This window comes from Strigops habroptila, chromosome 8 (assembly GCF_004027225.2).
Source record: "Strigops habroptila isolate Jane chromosome 8, bStrHab1.2.pri, whole genome shotgun sequence".
Lineage (NCBI taxonomy): Eukaryota > Metazoa > Chordata > Aves > Psittaciformes > Psittacidae > Strigops > Strigops habroptila.
The window spans coordinates 32,291,576-32,308,058 of record NC_044284.2 but is presented as its reverse complement, the minus strand read 5'-3'; the positions used below and the strand labels follow the sequence as shown (position 1 = coordinate 32,308,058).

The following is a 16,483-nucleotide window of genomic DNA, read 5'->3' as shown; positions in this document are numbered from 1 at the left end:
AGTGAAGGTACACTTCTAGCAACTGGGTCTTACGATGGCTTTGCAAGGATATGGACTAAAGATGGTAAGTGAAATACTTTTATTTTCCAGTATATTTTCCTGTATTGTGGCTCACAGCATAGTTTTTTATTTTTTTAATGTATTCATATCAATATAAATTTTCAGGTAATCTTGCCAGCACCTTAGGGCAACATAAAGGTCCTATATTTGCGTTAAAATGGAACAAGAAAGGAAACTTCATTTTAAGTGCAGGAGTGGACAAGGTGAGATAATCTTCGGTAAAATTAAAATTCTTTCCTTCACCGTTATAATCTAATTGTAAATATAATAGCAAAGCAATAGAAAGTAAGTAAATGAAACTCAAATCAGGGGATGTAAATATGTACTTACAAAGAACTTGTAATGCTAGCAAGGCTTCCTTGTGTTATATAGTAGTTTATTGAGATATCTTAATTTATTAGATTTCAGTGTCCCTAGATCTCTTCCCAATTAGGTTAGCGTAAGTTGGGAAGTAAGTGAATTGAATGCAGGAACATTAAACGTTTATAAAACCAAACCATCTAAAATTTGGTGAAGCACTTTATGAAAGCCTCAGAAAAACAGTTGTACTGGAGGAATAGTTTGGGGCTGATTTGGGTATCAGTCAAGCCTGACAATGATTAAAAAGGTTAGAGCCGGAAGGTAAGACAAGTCAATATATCCAATTAGGGAGGTGCCAGTAGTGTAACGCCATGAAGCTCAATGATAACTCTGTTTTTTATTTCACATCTCTAAACAAACTTAGACTCACACCATCTTTAAATTCAAAGCCTTTGTTAGCACAAGAAATTTTATGAATGATAGGAAAGGCACCTAGTGATGAAGAATAGATTTAAGATGAATTCAAAGGATAGAACAGGCTATTCAAAGAGTAAGAAGAGTTTAGTTTTCCCTTTGTAACTGATTCAAAGTGCAGAAGTAAACACAGGCTTTCTCTTAGTGAGACTGGCAAACTACAAGCTCAGTAAGACCACAAGCCCACAGTCCATAAAACTGGCAGTGTCACTGTAAAGTAGTAGATTTTCTCCTTTATTTATTACTTTTTTCCTGCACACATTTAACATGGTTTACTTTAGTGTCCAGCTTTATAAATGCTAGTGCTGGCACAAAGGAAGGAAAAGTAAATGTCTTAAAGCATAGAAAGAATTGTTTTCTTCTTTCGGCAGTTGTGATGTCTTATGCCAATTTTTAAATCTTGGTGGAGGTATTCTGGAAGAGATAGAAGCCTTGTTTCAGTCACTAAAACTGAGCAACTGAGATTATGCTTTGAGAAATATTCTGCATTAGCAAAAAAGATTGACCCAACCTTATGCTTCTTTTCCATGAATAATTTGTGTGATCAGTTCATGCTTCCCCTGAATTCAGTGTCAAAATTCTCACTGATTGTTGAGGTAGGTCAGGATTATTGGCATATAATATAGTGATTATAAAGTACTAATTTTCTCATGTAAAATTTCTTTCATCAGAAGGATATCAGAAGTATTGGCAGAGAACAAGTCAGAACAAAATTCAACCCTTAAATCTTTCAGATTCTTAAGTATGAGACTGTTTACGTAAAGATCTCCTTAGGAACAAATGAGTATTTGAAATTATAATTTGAATATACAAGTATTTGAAATTAAAATAGGTGTGTGGAGTGGATTACAAGAATGTAATTAGCACTAAAGAAATGAATCTATTTAACTTTTTTTTGTTAATGGAAAAAAAAAAAAAAAAGCCCACAATCCCCTCCTTCCCTCCAGACCCCAATATGTTGCGATTAAACACCTTTCTAATATTGCATTATACTAAGGTTTTCTACTCCTGTACATCTACTACCATTTCCTTAAGTACTGGGTAAAACACTAGAAACACATAATCAGGAGATCAGGAGCAGATATGGGCAATGGGAAGTAGGCTAGGTAGTCTGATACATGTGAATGGTGGTAGTTGTGGGAAAATTAGCAATTTGTATAAGTTTGTTTATTATTTATTTATTTGTTTAATACAGACCACAATTATTTGGGATGCCCACACTGGTGAAGCCAAGCAGCAGTTTCCTTTTCATTCTGGTAAGTCTTGATTTTGATCATGCAGGATTATCATCTAAAAAGACGAAATCAGTGAAGTCTGTGGTGATTATTTACGCCCTTTTGAAGTGTGTAATTTTCGGATACTGACTCCCATATTCATAATCTTACAAATTTTGAGAATGTAAATAAAGGTAGAATTTTTCTGATTTTATAACTGTGTAACTCTCAATTTTATTACAGTTCTATGAAAGTCATAAGAGAGAACCCAAATATTACTGACTTTTTGTAGTACAGTGGCAGACAAGTGGGTGGGCCACAAAGGATTTGTGTTTATCAGATAAGGACTGCATTTGTCATCTTCCTGCTACAGTAATCCTAGCTCCGCGTCCCATTGTTCTGTGTTGCCTGCTGTGCTGCCCCCAGTTTGTTTGGCCACAAACCAGTTGAAAGGCTGTTCACTGGCCAGCTGGGATAAGAGCGTAGCACCTCAGGAGGTCAGCCAAATTGCTCTGTGGGCTGCATGCTGTGCAAGCCTGCCAGAATCAGCTGGAAAATAGAATAGAGAGGATGACGAACACATTGTTGAAGGGCCTTCAAGGGATGTGTCTCATTTCCACTTTTTATTCCACTTGTACTACCTTTTCAGTGGTATGACAACAATCAAAAACCTCAATTCTTGATGTACTCCAAGCAATTCTGTGTGTTGTCTGCCATAAATATCTTGGCTTGATCAAATGGAATATGTTGCCCATGATTAAGCTTCAAGTTACCACACCTTATAGTGCTGGAATTAAGAAAGGAAATAAATCATTACCTTTCACTGGCTGCCATCTATCAGCAAAGCATGGACTGTTAGTAGAGATAAGCTCATGCATGGTGATGCGTTAAGTTGTGGGAACCTGTTCCTCTTGCTGACTCTTGTGATTTATTTATAGGTGACTTAACTACAGCTCATTGTCCTGCTGTACTGTCGTCTGTATGACTGTTTCATTTCAGATATGTTCCATGTTTTAGTGACTTCTATTAAATTTTGTTTCATTTCTTTGTGTAAGACTGGTTTTGGCTGCATTTCTCATTGTTCATAGTGTTTGATTATCTTCAGAACTGCTGTAAAATTAATGGCTGCTTCCTGTTGGCATTTGTTCTAAGGTGGTCCATGCTAAATTTGCAAATCAGACTCCTGCAGAATACATGCTGTAGTTTTAAATATCTTTGTTTTTCTTTTAGCACCAGCATTAGATGTCGATTGGCAGAGTAACAACACATTTGCCTCTTGCAGTACAGACATGTGTATTCATGTCTGTAAACTAGGACAAGATAGGCCCATCAAAACCTTCCAGGGTCACACAGTAAGTACTGGAAAATTGGGGCGTACTATATATTTTTATTAATTAGAGATTGGGGGCCATGTATACTTGCCAGTATGCAGCGCTAGTGTAGTGGTTGGTCTGTGGCAACAGGCAATAGATACACATATGCAGGTAGTTGTGTAATTAAGGTCGTATGGTAACCATAGTCTCTGTCATTATTAGAAGAATTCTGACTCCCATGTGCAGCTTTCTTTACCAGTGCCAGGATGGCATAGCAAAAGTGAGCTTCAGAAGAAGAAACACTTTAAGACTTTGCTATGCACAGCCAGTGTTGTGTAAGAGCATGCACGGGAAAATAATGCTTATACCATGATGAACTTCAGTAACAGCTCTTGTTGTTGCAGGCAAAGCTAGGAATGAAAATTAAATGTTAAAATATTGACAGTTATACAAATACTCGTAACTGATGTCCAGCTTTATCTTTCATAAGCTATCATTTGTAATGGAAATGAAGACTCCAACTTATTCTCACTGTTCAATTTTAGAATGAAGTAAACGCAATCAAATGGGATCCAACTGGTAATCTTCTGGCATCCTGCTCTGATGATATGACTCTAAAGGTAACAGGAGTTCTGGTACTGGCTCTTGTCTTTGCAGGACTCTGAAATGCACAGCACTAGCTTGGGGAATCCAGCAGTATCATTGTTCTTGCTTTGTCATCTAGTATTTGTTCTTTTTTTAATACAACAAGGTTAGACAATCCTAGCAAATCCTTGTTAATCAGGGCCAAGCTTTGGTCCAAAGAACTTGTTACAGGCTGCCACCCTGAGACTTGAAGCATGATTTATTAGGTGCTTTTAGCTGTTTACAGAATCGGGTCATTAATCATTAAGCTGTCACACTTGACAGTTGCTTTTGGTTAAAAGGAAGAGTTGGAATGCATACATGTACCACATACAAGAATGGGTGACTAGCCCCTTTCCTGGTTTTCCTTTATTTTCCCCTTCTTCTTAGTTAAAATCTTTGGCATATTGTTTTTTAACAGACTGTGTGTTCTCTTTGTTTTTTTCCAGTTCACTGGAAGCAATTTTACATTTAGTTGCCCCTACACTTTTCCTCCAAGTAATTCATATCAACATGCTTTCTTGTAGAACTGGGGTAAACTCATGAATGTAGAGAATACTGTAACTTACACATATGACTTCAAAGCCCATTAAACATCCATACAAAAATCCCACCAGGTTAGATGCACTAGAAGAAATGAGGTGGTTTGTGCCTGAAAGGCCTGTGCTGTTTCCATGGTACAGATGCTTTCCTATTACTCCCATACTGCTTTACATTTAGTGGGTGTTTTAGCACTATGTTAGGTCAAGTTTCAGGATATCGTATTTCATGTTGACAGTGCTGTCACGCTAGTAGCCCTTGGGACAGTTATTTCCATCCAGCTCACCATTGTTTAATCAGAGACAGGGAATGGCTGAATGAGTAGCCAGATATCCCCTCCTCTGCTGGCACACGGTCAGGCTCTTGCAATGGAAATCACCTTATCTAAATATAAAGCTAGATGTCTAGACATCTTTAATCCACAGAGTGTCTAGCACCACTGGAGAATAATTCATCTTTTCCTAAGTTAAGTGTCTAAGTCAAGTGTGATGAGTGAACCCCTGAGAGCATCAGTTGTTCTCCATTGGCAATGGATGGAGTCAAAATAGCCAGCTTATGCAAGATATTTAATACTTAGACAGCTGAAACTCAGGTGAGAGAAATTCCAGTCTAGAGCTGAAGGTGTTGCTGCTGTCTCTCAGTGAGTAGAGAGGTGACGATTAGGAACATGTCACTATTTGCGGGCTCAGGCAATTCAGGCAATTAACTTGGTTGCCTTTTTGAATTCAGCCCAGACAGGAAAGAATTTTATCATTTTATTCAGGATTATCTCGAAGACCAATTGCTTGTAGGTAAGTTTACACATCACTAATCACTTGTGGTCCACTTACTTTTCAGTGGCAGTAGCAATGAATGTCAGGGTTTGAAGCATATGGAAGATGACTGATTGACTGATTTATGTATTTTTCTCTCTTGTGATGCCAACTTGATACTCTCTAGGGCAGCTAATATGGACTCTTTCTATCTCTACTAGTTTTGGAGACGCTAGATTTTGATCCTATCAATTTAAACTGGAAACAAAATTTTAATTCTGTCTGCACATTGAAAATCAATTTCCCCTTCAGTGAGGCATTAGTTCTGAAGAGCACCGTTCATTTAAACGTACACCTCAATTGTGTCTTATATGCTGTTGGGCTTAAACATGCCTCTCTTAGCTTTTTCTAACAAAAGGTGAGCAACAAGCACTACTGAAACATATCAGAAAAAAAAGCATTCAGATTATTAGCTACCATATCAAGTTTCACATTTAAGAAAAGATATAAAAGCCTTCCAAAATCTCTTCTGTAGTGGCAGTGCAAACCCTTAATAGAATAAAGTTATTTTGCTTATTGAAGGAGTTGCAGTCCTAAGGAACTGTGAAGTACTGTACAAACACCTAGAAATGCAAATCCAAATAAACCAGGAAGATGCTATAATGGGTTTTGCAGTATGCTTCTCTAGCTTTGTATGGAAGCAGAACATTTATTTCCTATACCTTTATGTCACTCAGTCTGTGTGGCAAGAAGTTCATTTAAAAATAGGACTGTGATGTTTTGTCAATTCAGACATGAACATATACACATTGCTCTTCTCATTTTAGCATCTGTTCTTATCCCTGCACTTTTCAAAAGGCTTGTAGTTAACACGTGCAGATTGGTTTCTATAGGCAGTACCTTTATTACTCAGTAACCCCATCAGGTACTTACAACTCAAAGAATGGAGGGTACTGGAATAATATTTGTCATAATTGCTTAAGAAACCCAGTAGTCATAGCAAATGTTTTGAGTGGCCTAAAAAGCAGCAGTCAGGCTGCAAATGATAAAGAAGAAAGTATTTTAGTACAATATTGTGCTAAGTGTCTGTGTTCTCTTTCATTTTTATCGTAGATCTGGAGCATGAAACAAGACAGTTGTGTCCATGATTTACAAGCACACAACAAAGAAATTTATACTATCAAATGGAGTCCTACAGGACCAGGAACAAATAATCCAAATGCCAATCTTATGTTAGCCAGGTACTATTTAATCCTGATCTTACATGCCGGTTAAACATCATTTTTACTTCACTCTTTATATATGTAGGTTCACAGAATGTTTTGAAGCATGTAGGATACTTTATCATATTGTGTTTATATTAGTAACAAAAATATGTCGAATCGAGATGTTAATTAATCTGTTTTCTCCTTGGCAGTGCATCTTTTGATTCTACTGTTAGGTTATGGGATGTAGACAGAGGAATTTGTATTCATACTCTGACAAAACATCAAGAACCTGTGTACAGTGTAGCTTTCAGTCCTGATGGCAGGTACCTGGCCAGTGGCTCCTTCGATAAATGTGTACACATCTGGAATACACAGGTATAGCTCTTCTGTCTGTTTAGAAGTTTGTGTTTTGGTCTTTTCCATCAGCACCCTTCCACCATGTTTTGGCCACAAAGAGCTTTGCCATTCCTAACACTCTGCTTCGCTTTCTGTTTGTTCTAATGTTATTTCTGTTAATGGATGTACACTTAATTTATCTCTTTGAGTGTTTGCCTATGGTGAAGCAATAATTGTATTTACATTGTCTTTACTTAGAAGAAAAAACAACAATAAAACAAACCCCACAAAAACCTCAACCCAAACAAACAAAAAAACCCCAACAACCAACCAAAACCACACCACCTCCAACAAAACACATTCAACAGTGTTTCCAATAGCACGTTGCATCCAAAAATTGTCTTTGTTAACTTTGAACTTTAAACTCCTGATAACAGTTTTGCTGTGAAAAAGTGATGACTAGGTATAGACATACAAATCTGATAGCTATTTCATTGAATTTCACTGAAAATAAGAGAATGTAAAGTGAGAGAAGACAATGGTGACAAAATGTAACTTTCTAAGAAAGGACACTATTCTTGGCTGTGCATTCCAGGCAAAAAAATAAAAAAGGGCTGATTGCAAATGAAAATCTAGAGACCTTTTTGTCAGATAATATGTGATCTCTGGCTACTAGGAATTAATTGGATATTAATTTTTAAAAGGCTTTTTTTAGTAACTGGAAGTAGTCATAGCCATCCCCAGTTTTGCCTGTCAAACATGAGATCAAGATACAATAATTGTTTGTCATGTCCTTTAATACGGTGCTGAGATTATCCACAAGTCTCATCTGAATCATTTCCTCTGAGAATTTCAGCCTTTAAAAGCCATGGGAGGGTTTTATGTGTTATACAAATCTTAATTGTTTGCTTGGATTTTATTAATTATATTAATTACAGGTTTTATCCCTTTTTAGACAGGTGCCCTAGTTCACAGTTACCGGGGAACAGGAGGGATTTTTGAGGTTTGCTGGAATGCAGCAGGAGACAAAGTTGGAGCAAGTGCTTCAGATGGTTCAGTAAGTGTTGGTTGACTTGGTTGACATTCTAACAACAGCATCTTCTGGAAATCTTTTGACTAACAATAGAGACAAAATTTCCTTTCGTAGCTGAAGTTTGAATACAGTCAATTCACCTGTAGATTTTGCCTGTAAGAGTTCAGTAATGTTGTAAGGAGAATGACTTTATTCCAGCTTAATGCATTACTGTTCTAAATCCTCCAAAAATCTCAGAAGGTGAAGGTGCCTCTAATTTAGATTTTCAGTCCCTGCGGGAGCTTACTATGGAAATGTGTTCAGTGTGGCTGGTCTTTTCATTGTAGCCTGGAAACAAATTCGTTTTTGTCTTTCTGAGTGAAGATGTTCAGTGTAGGTGATATTAATACAGTGCATGATAGGAATGAAATATCTTCTGCATTGCATTCAGCAGAAAGTACGGCAAAACAAAGTACAAATTTCTGAATGCTTGTCGTTAAAAAGTTACTAAAAATGATAGGAGCTATATGTAAATACCAGTCTGCTTACTGTGCTTAGAAAAAGCAGGGAGTTAAATCGCGTTTAACTAATCATGAATGCACTCCGTATCATCTCATAGTAGTGTATTGTAGCATCACCTCCTTCCTCTTCTGACATTGTTCTACAAAGTATTGCAGTAAAATATCCAAATGCAGTTCTTCATAACAAGGACAATGCTTGCTTTTTTTTTGCTTGCCACTCTTTCTTTTGCCATGTTTTTTAAAAAAGGAGAAGAGAGCTTAAGGAAAAGCAAAATTGAAATAAAATAAGAGTCATAAAGGGATCATATTTTGAAGTGCTGTAGCTTAAAGTAACAAATATCAGCAAGTGGTAATCCTGGTAGCTTTGTAGTCCGGTCTCAGGTAGTATCCTGACAGAGGTGCCCAAGCATTCTCCTGTCCTGCATGCACCATGCTGGTAAGCAAGATCACATTGTTAGAGTTCAGAAGAGAAAATAGGAAGTTCTAGATTTTAAGTAGATTAAATTCTAGAGAATGAATTCTGATTCATCTTTCATATCATTTTAGTCCTGTAAGTATAGACAATATCATATATAGAAAAAAAGCTCAATGCATAACCCTGAGTAGAAATTAATTATCACTCCCCCCAGATGACCCTTTTATGTACATGCTGTGTAACCTTTCCAGTCCTCCAGTTAATTTGTCCCAAGAGGCTGATTGTACTTGCAACAGATTTGTTTTCATTTAGTTTCTGCTCTTCTAAAACTGTTCATTTTATTTTGTTTTATATTTGCTAGCAAAAGCCCTTCTTCTCTCCTGTTTTAAATATATTCATAGCTGGTAACAACTAAGCAAATATGGGTGCTTTTGAACTGTTTGATGACTAAAAGCGTAGCTTTTGTAGATTTCTATATCTGACAGAACTAGAAGCACTACTTGGTGAAGATTTTGCAAAGACAAAAACTGGAATTCATGTACCGTTAACTGTTCTATTCAGCATTGTTCTGATCAATTCTAGTATTTGGCCACAAATTCTTAATTTCATTTTACTATATTTTTATAGCCTAGATTCAAGTAAGTTCTCAACTTCATAATATCAAATAACAGGCAGACCGCTTACAGAAGATGTTGTTAATGTTCTGATAGTAATTCATTAGGCAGCAGTGTACCCTTAGCACCCGGGTCTGACTGTAAACAAATTGTTCACTTGGTGACTTTTTTTTCCACCCCATCTATTTTTAATAGATATAAGATTAAGCTTATACAATCTGTTTCATAGGTTTTGCTCAGATACTTCACACATTATTGTGTAAGCATGTAATATTGTGCCATGTGCAAGTTCTGTATCTCTGTTTCTTTTTCTTGCAGGTTTGTGTATTAGACCTACGGAAATAGCGCTATTAGTTGGAAGCCATGGACCGACTATGAATGTGTACATAGCCAAAATGACTGTCCCTGACCCATGTACTGCTATAGTCCCAATTGAACCATGGCCAGTCCACTACAGCCAAACGTAAAAGAAATATATACATATACTGTATATAAAAAAAGAGGGGGAAAAAAAAAAAAAAGAAATTACACCCTGAAGAGGATGACAGAGTTTTGTCACAGCTTGTGAATCCTGTTCACCAAGTGCTGGAATCTGCTGTGCCCCGAAATAACATTTAAAGGTTTTGGATATGAAAAACAGAAGAGAGAGAGAGAGAGAGAGAAATATACCATATACAAGAGCAGACCCATATACATACCAAATTCAGAAGATATTAATGGCAGCCTTCATTACCCCTTCCCCCTTTAAATCCATTATGACAATGGATTGCAGGGTATTTTTGTTTTCCTTCTTAGTAGTTGAGCAGTTTGTGTGTACAGAGAAAATGGACTTACAGAAATCTGCAGCAGTAGTTTTTTCTTTGCTTTTAAACATTGGATTTTCTGTTTTGTTTTGGTTAAGTTTACGGATGCATGAAGTAAGGGAGTGAATTAGTTTCTTGTTTATATTTTTTTCACCTTGGAAAAAAATGTTTCTTTGAAACATATTTTAATGCATTCTTTGAAGAGGTAGATTGAACCTGATACTGTTTGGTACATTTTGTGGCTCCTAGAGCACAATTTTGTGAACAGAGGGAGGGTGGAAAAGGGATTATTGAGACAGAAGAAGAAGAAAAAAAAAAGGAAAAAAATCCTGCTTCAAGGCGTGATATTTCACGTCCTGCTCATCTACAAAGTATGACTAATGGGTATAATGCTATGTTTTATTTTCTGGTGACATGGCTGAAATGCGGTAGTTTCTTATTTGAGACATAATTCTGCCAAATTTAAGAGTAGAAGGGCACAAAAATACAGAAACGAAAAATACAGGGATGCAAAAAAGAAAAAAAAAAGGAAAAAATGCATCTTATGTGGCTTTAAGACCATAGCTAAAGTATGGTTAAATTGTGCACTATTGTGAGAAGGAGCAAAGTGTAGCTGGGGGATTGTTTTTCAGAGTCTAAGATCTTTCTGGACAAGGGTTCATGCCACAGCTTCTTTGAGAGTTGCCCATCATTATTTGTAGGAGCTTAGATGTATAATTGTAACCAAACTCCAGTATTAAAAGTATCTCATGTAATTTTTCTTTATTAAAATAAAATCTTTGGCATATATTTGATAACACTGCCATTAAGAGGCAAAATGTTTACTACCTTAGATTTAAAAAAAAAAAAACAAACTTAAACAGAGGACTTGCTTCAAGTTTATTTTAATAGCAGTGATTCAGCTTATTTAAAAGATGAATACTTGCACTAATTCCCCTGCTGCTCCAGTCCTGCAGTTTATTGTATCTTGTGACTACATTTTTTTCCAAATATAGGGTAGATGTAAGCTGCTATTTTTTTAATAATCACTACTATATAGTGTCTTTTACTCTGTTTACAATATCAAGTATTTTTCTTACAATGACAGATGTATATGGCAAACCTTTTTCTGCTCATGTGATTAAAAGTATACTGATAGTGATTTTATTTGTAAATGATAGCATGAGGTTGTGTTTACGCGTACGTGTAGTTGAAAAGGTTGCATCATGTCTTGCATAAGATTCCAAGAGTGTAAATTTATAAAAAGAGAGGTTGTCAAATTTATGTCACAGGAATTTTACGTAAGGAATGGTTTATATTACAGAGCTTTGCAAAGTTATCAGTTCTATAACACTATTTCGATCACAAAGGATTTTGTGGCTTATGATTGCTAGTCTCTAACCTATTTTTTTGGTTTGGTTTCATTTTTTTTCCCTCCAAGTTAGGTACAAATTGATTTAATTGAGGTAATGCAGCTTTGACATTTTAACCATTGTTCTTTAGGCATTGATTTCTGCTATTTCATGGAATAACACGACTTGAAGCAAGTCTGAGTTTGGCTAAGGTAGGGTAGCAATTTGCCAGTGGTAAAGAGGAGTCAACAAAATACGTTCTTTATATATACCCCAGGATTATAATACTATCATACACAGCATTTAAAACCAGCGAAAAGTCATATCCATAAAGATGGTCATCTGTGGTGGTTCAGTGCCAGCTATTTTTAGGGGTTTGGAACATATTACAAATGTTTAGAGCAATTACCCTGTGAGTTACAATGTGTAGGTAACCTAATATATTGAGTGTCTGGCACTTGAAATATTGCTTTTATTGCTGGAGGTCCATGACTGTGGCTGACCTCTGTCATTTAATGAAAAAAAAATAAAAATAAAAAAAAAAATCTGTGCAATAATTTTAAACTGTGCTCCCAGGAATAGACACAAATGTTTTGAGTATGTTTAAGCTGCATTTTTCATTTAGCAATGCATTTGTCAATTGCACTGAATTTAAATTTGAAAGTCAGAAGTGATTCTTGATAGTACTTTTGTATTTTAATATGGACAGTTTATTCATTTTCATACAAGTTACTGGATGATTCTTTCAGCCAATCTAAACAATTGTGGTGGAATTCTGTGGCATAGCTGCAAAATCACACAGCCATGTTTTAGGGTATTGCCATTTTTCCTCTTTCTCAATCATCAGCTGTTTTGGTTGTAATTCTAGTTGCTTAAGCATAGTATCACATATTCAGAAATAGGTAAAACAGAGCTTCAGTCTCACAGGTCCAGGGTTTTCAGGTGTTTGAAACACAGTCCAGCAGGAACGTCAGATCTGTTGACTTGAGTTCTCTGGACGTGCAGGTGGAGACTCCCAACCTGGTGTTAATCCACAGTGCCCCACTGTAGTGGAATGATGCCAGTTTCCACTAGCAGAGGATCTGGCCAATAGGTATTTTATTGTTGTCCTTTACTAGCATGCCACAGTGCTGCTCCTGCTCACACCTCTTCTCGCCTCTTGTTTTATACACTGCTAAATGCATGCATGCAAGGTGTGCTAGGTTCTGTGATTATGTGAAGCAAAAAGGAAAAAAAAGCAAACCATAACATTAATTATTATCTTTTATAGCACAACGACGACGTCTTCAGTAGTGAGGTAAACTGTCCAAATTGTTCCTTTAAATTGGGTATGCCAAATGTCGGTAAGACCCTGACTTTGTATAAACGTATGCACATGCTTAGTCTTACATACCGATTAATTCTGTCTTGCCTGTTTCCCAAATATAAAGGCAAACGTATGCATAAGCCTTTGCATACGTTATAGTTCCTGTTCTTTCCAGTTTAAGTCATTAATGGGCAAACATCTAAATGGAGGATAAAAGGAAGGGGGAAAACTGGGCTCAGAATTAATGGTGGAATAAGAAATGAACTGCATTCGAGTTCCCTGTCTTTCTATGCATCCATCTCAGAATCCCATTTCTCATTTCTGCATAATTAGGTCCAGGTTTCTGTAGAGTTCCTCTTTTTCTATTTTTACTTTACCTTTTTCTGCATTTTTAAATTGATGTAAAGATTCCCAACCAGTGGACTTTTTAGTGTAGTTAAGAGAATATCTAGGTCCTCATAAAAGCTTTTTTAGACTCTTTGTAATGTTGATAAACTCAGTTTATTCTGGGGCTACAATTGTGCAGGGTTATTTAGCATGTCTACTAGATGATTGGAAATCTTATATGAAACACTAAAAGTGCCTCTTTTTCTGGGTTGGGTGGAGGGAGGTAACAGTTACCAGAGTTAGAATGACATGGCATTTTGAAGCATGTTTCTTGATTTCATGACACTTTAATGCATCTTGAGAGAAAGGCCAAAGATTTCTACCAATTTTAATTAAATTTCATTTTGAAAAGCACTCCTTTTTCCTTACGCTGCTTACCTCATGCTAGGGTATTTAACAGGACACTGTACCTTTGCAGTGTTCTTTGTGTTTAGGAAGAATAGTAGGTGGCATAGGGTGGTTATGCCAGTTTGCCTACGGAGCAGTCTTGGCAGCTGATGGATTCAGTTCTGCTGAATGAAGGAATTTCATACAAATTGCAAACTGGGTTTTTCAGCTTGTAAATAAAAGGTTGTATGTTTTTGTCTGTTTAGCAAAGAGGAGCCTTGGGACCCAATTTTTTCCAATCTTTACTTAACCAGAAATCCCATTGTCTTTCACCTCATGAGAAAACCTTGCCAGAGTCGGCATTGCAGGCGTCAGGTCTGTGTAACACAGCACAGCGTGCTGCACAGGTAAAATGAGCCACATCTCGCTTGAGCCAGGGCTCCCCTTGGCTTCGGTGAGGGTTTTGCCACAGCAGGGCCTGCCAGGTTTAGCCCAGTGTTCCTTTTTCATTGACAAGAGTGAGTGCTTCTCCCTTCACAAGGTCCTGTAGAGCCATTGCCCAGTGGGATCAGTTTCACACTCTCCAGAAGTCTGAAGAAAGCAGAAGCAACATTGTGGCATGTTAGAAGCAATTATGGCTTTGGGAGACAGCAGTAAAGCTCCATCAAGATCCCTGACATGTTCCGTAGGGAGAGAGCAGTGGCACAATCCTCGCTTCTCCTTCTAGAGAAAGCTCTGAAATACCACATTCTGTGAAGGTGTGACGGTCTTTACTGTTAGTCCGATGGAAGGCAGATAAACCAGGAAAATCTGCCATTTCTTGTGGATTGCAGATTTAGTGTTAGTAGTGCTTCAGATCAGTAGTTTTGAGTACATAATTTGCTTTCTCGGCCTTTAAGTTTGAAGCTTGACAATAACTTGAGGCATGTTTTTGTTTTGTTTCTTTTTTAAATAATTATTCATTTTTACTTCATAATGTTTTTTGACATTTGTGGGTAAATACAAGAAAACAGTCTGCATGTTGTTGCTAGTCCAGTGTACTTTGCAATCTTGTCCTCAACAGACTGCAGTGTGCGGAACAGTAATTCTAGAATACAGAAGTAATTTTCTCTCTCTCCTGACACTGACATTGTAGTTGTAATGGTTTCATTTGAAGTTACAAATCCTTTGGGTCTAATTCTGTGAGCCTACCTATAGCACTGGATTAAAATGTCTGCATCATTTCTTCAGTTATCCAGTTAAATTACAACTGTTGTAAAAGTGTAAACCAGCCCATGACAGTTTTTTTGTACTTGTTTAAAGGACTTTTATTGTTCAGTTTTCATGATTATTGTCTAAAGAAGACTGATATAGATGTTCTATACTGTCCTGGACCATGTTAATTACACTTTATGATGTATTTTGGTTCTTCATCAATGATTTGTCCCCAAGGCCCTTATATCCTTTCTAGGCACATTTTCTGTTGCAGTTTCCCTTTGCATTGTATTGCTTTGACAACTGTAATTTGAATCAGATCTGAAAGAGGTCCAGAATAAAATATATTTTGATATTACCTTGCCTGTATGTTATATACCAGTAACTTTAAATGCTTGTCACAGAAGATTTACAAATTAAGTTGGAGAAGCGACAGACTAAAACACTGGTTTTAATACTTAGTTTGGCACATTTTCACCTACAAGAATATGTAAGAAGTAGTGGGAGGTAATACATTGTATAGCTATGTACTCTTTGTGAGCACACAATAGATCCTCTGAAACAGTGGAGCTATCCTCTGCCACCATTTACCGCTGTGTGTCTGATTTAGATGAACTGAATTCTCTCATGTGCATTTTATATGCTTCATCTTCTCTTTACCTGTGCACTTGTGGAAGAGAAGCTGAGTCTAGTGATACTCGCAGCTAAACTCCAGCTGTTCAGAAGGCGTTGTGGATGTGGGAGCAGGCTCCTCTGTGGTCATGCAAAGGTCACATCTCTGTGGTCACATCAGAGATCTGTTCTTATGGAGTGATTCAATTTGATTATGCAAAGGAATGTTATCTGTGTTACTGTATTTCAGATACTTGAAAGCATTTAGATTACACATGTAATAACATGCATCCATCTATACATGACGATGGTTTAATTCCTTTAGAATTGTGGGTCATGTCATAATCCAAGGGAGAGAACCTGGATGATTTATTTTCAGTGTCGCTAGAACTTTATGGTGAAATACTGCTTTTTCATGTAGGCTTTTTATTTGCTATAAAATGTTCAAAAGTAATAAGCTTTCTTATTTCAGTAATACTACCAAAATCAATTTTAGTATGTTGAAACTTGCTGTTGAAAGCATATATAATGGATTGAAAACAGAGGTGAGACTGTGTCTTACAAGTGTAAAACTACTCTTGGATTCCCTTCCCCTGCAGTCTGAGTGCACTTGAGTATTTCTCTGTTGCCGTTTGAATTTTGAGAGAGCCATATTGAAGCGATTTCATGGGTTTGAGACAGACTGTTTGTACTAACTAATGTCACGATGTAGAAATCTGTGTGTCTGGAAGTTTCATTAGCACAAATGCTGCCCTCCAGAATATGGCTACCATGAGATGCAGGAACCCCAGAGCGATGTTGTGGTGCCTAGATATTGTGCTTGCACGGTAGTGATGCCCACCTCCGTTCTGGGAGGAGGAGACAATATCCCAGGTAGATGCCTCATGCCACTACTGCCCAAATCTTCCCCTTGAAGGTTAGTTACCCTCATGCTGTAACAACCTGGGGTTTGCAATTCTAGCAACTCATGGTACTGGGTATTCATAAAATCCATGTTCCCTACCTTGTAGGGAAATGACTTAATGGAAGTTTAAGCAACATCTTTGGTTCACTGGTGGCAGCACAGGGCAGCTGTAACAGAATAATAATTTAGGAGGAATTTATTGATCATTCTGTAGAGAACAATGATGCCCCAGTTAG

General features: G+C 37.0%; 1 protein-coding gene across 8 annotated transcripts in view; it reads left to right on the top strand.

The window, feature by feature from the left end:
- TBL1XR1 (TBL1X receptor 1) overlaps positions 1–15,089 on the top strand; it is a 116,426-nt gene extending 101,337 nt beyond the window's left edge. For 7 of the 8 annotated variants that reach the window (XM_030496200.1, XM_030496199.1, XM_030496196.1 and 4 more), the window contains 9 exons: positions 1–64; positions 166–263; positions 2,030–2,090; positions 3,279–3,400; positions 3,907–3,981; positions 6,391–6,518; positions 6,695–6,860; positions 7,777–7,878; positions 9,702–15,089. In XM_030496200.1, the coding sequence (XP_030352060.1) occupies positions 1–64; positions 166–263; positions 2,030–2,090; positions 3,279–3,400; positions 3,907–3,981; positions 6,391–6,518; positions 6,695–6,860; positions 7,777–7,878; positions 9,702–9,728 (843 nt within the window). In that variant the 3' untranslated portion in view covers positions 9,729–15,089. Of the gene's footprint in view, positions 65–165; positions 264–2,029; positions 2,091–3,278; positions 3,401–3,906; positions 3,982–6,390; positions 6,519–6,694; positions 6,867–7,776; positions 7,879–9,701 lie in introns of those variants that run through there. The other variant, XM_030496203.1, reaches the window with a different exon arrangement.
- The last annotated feature ends 1,394 nt before the right edge of the window (positions 15,090–16,483 follow it).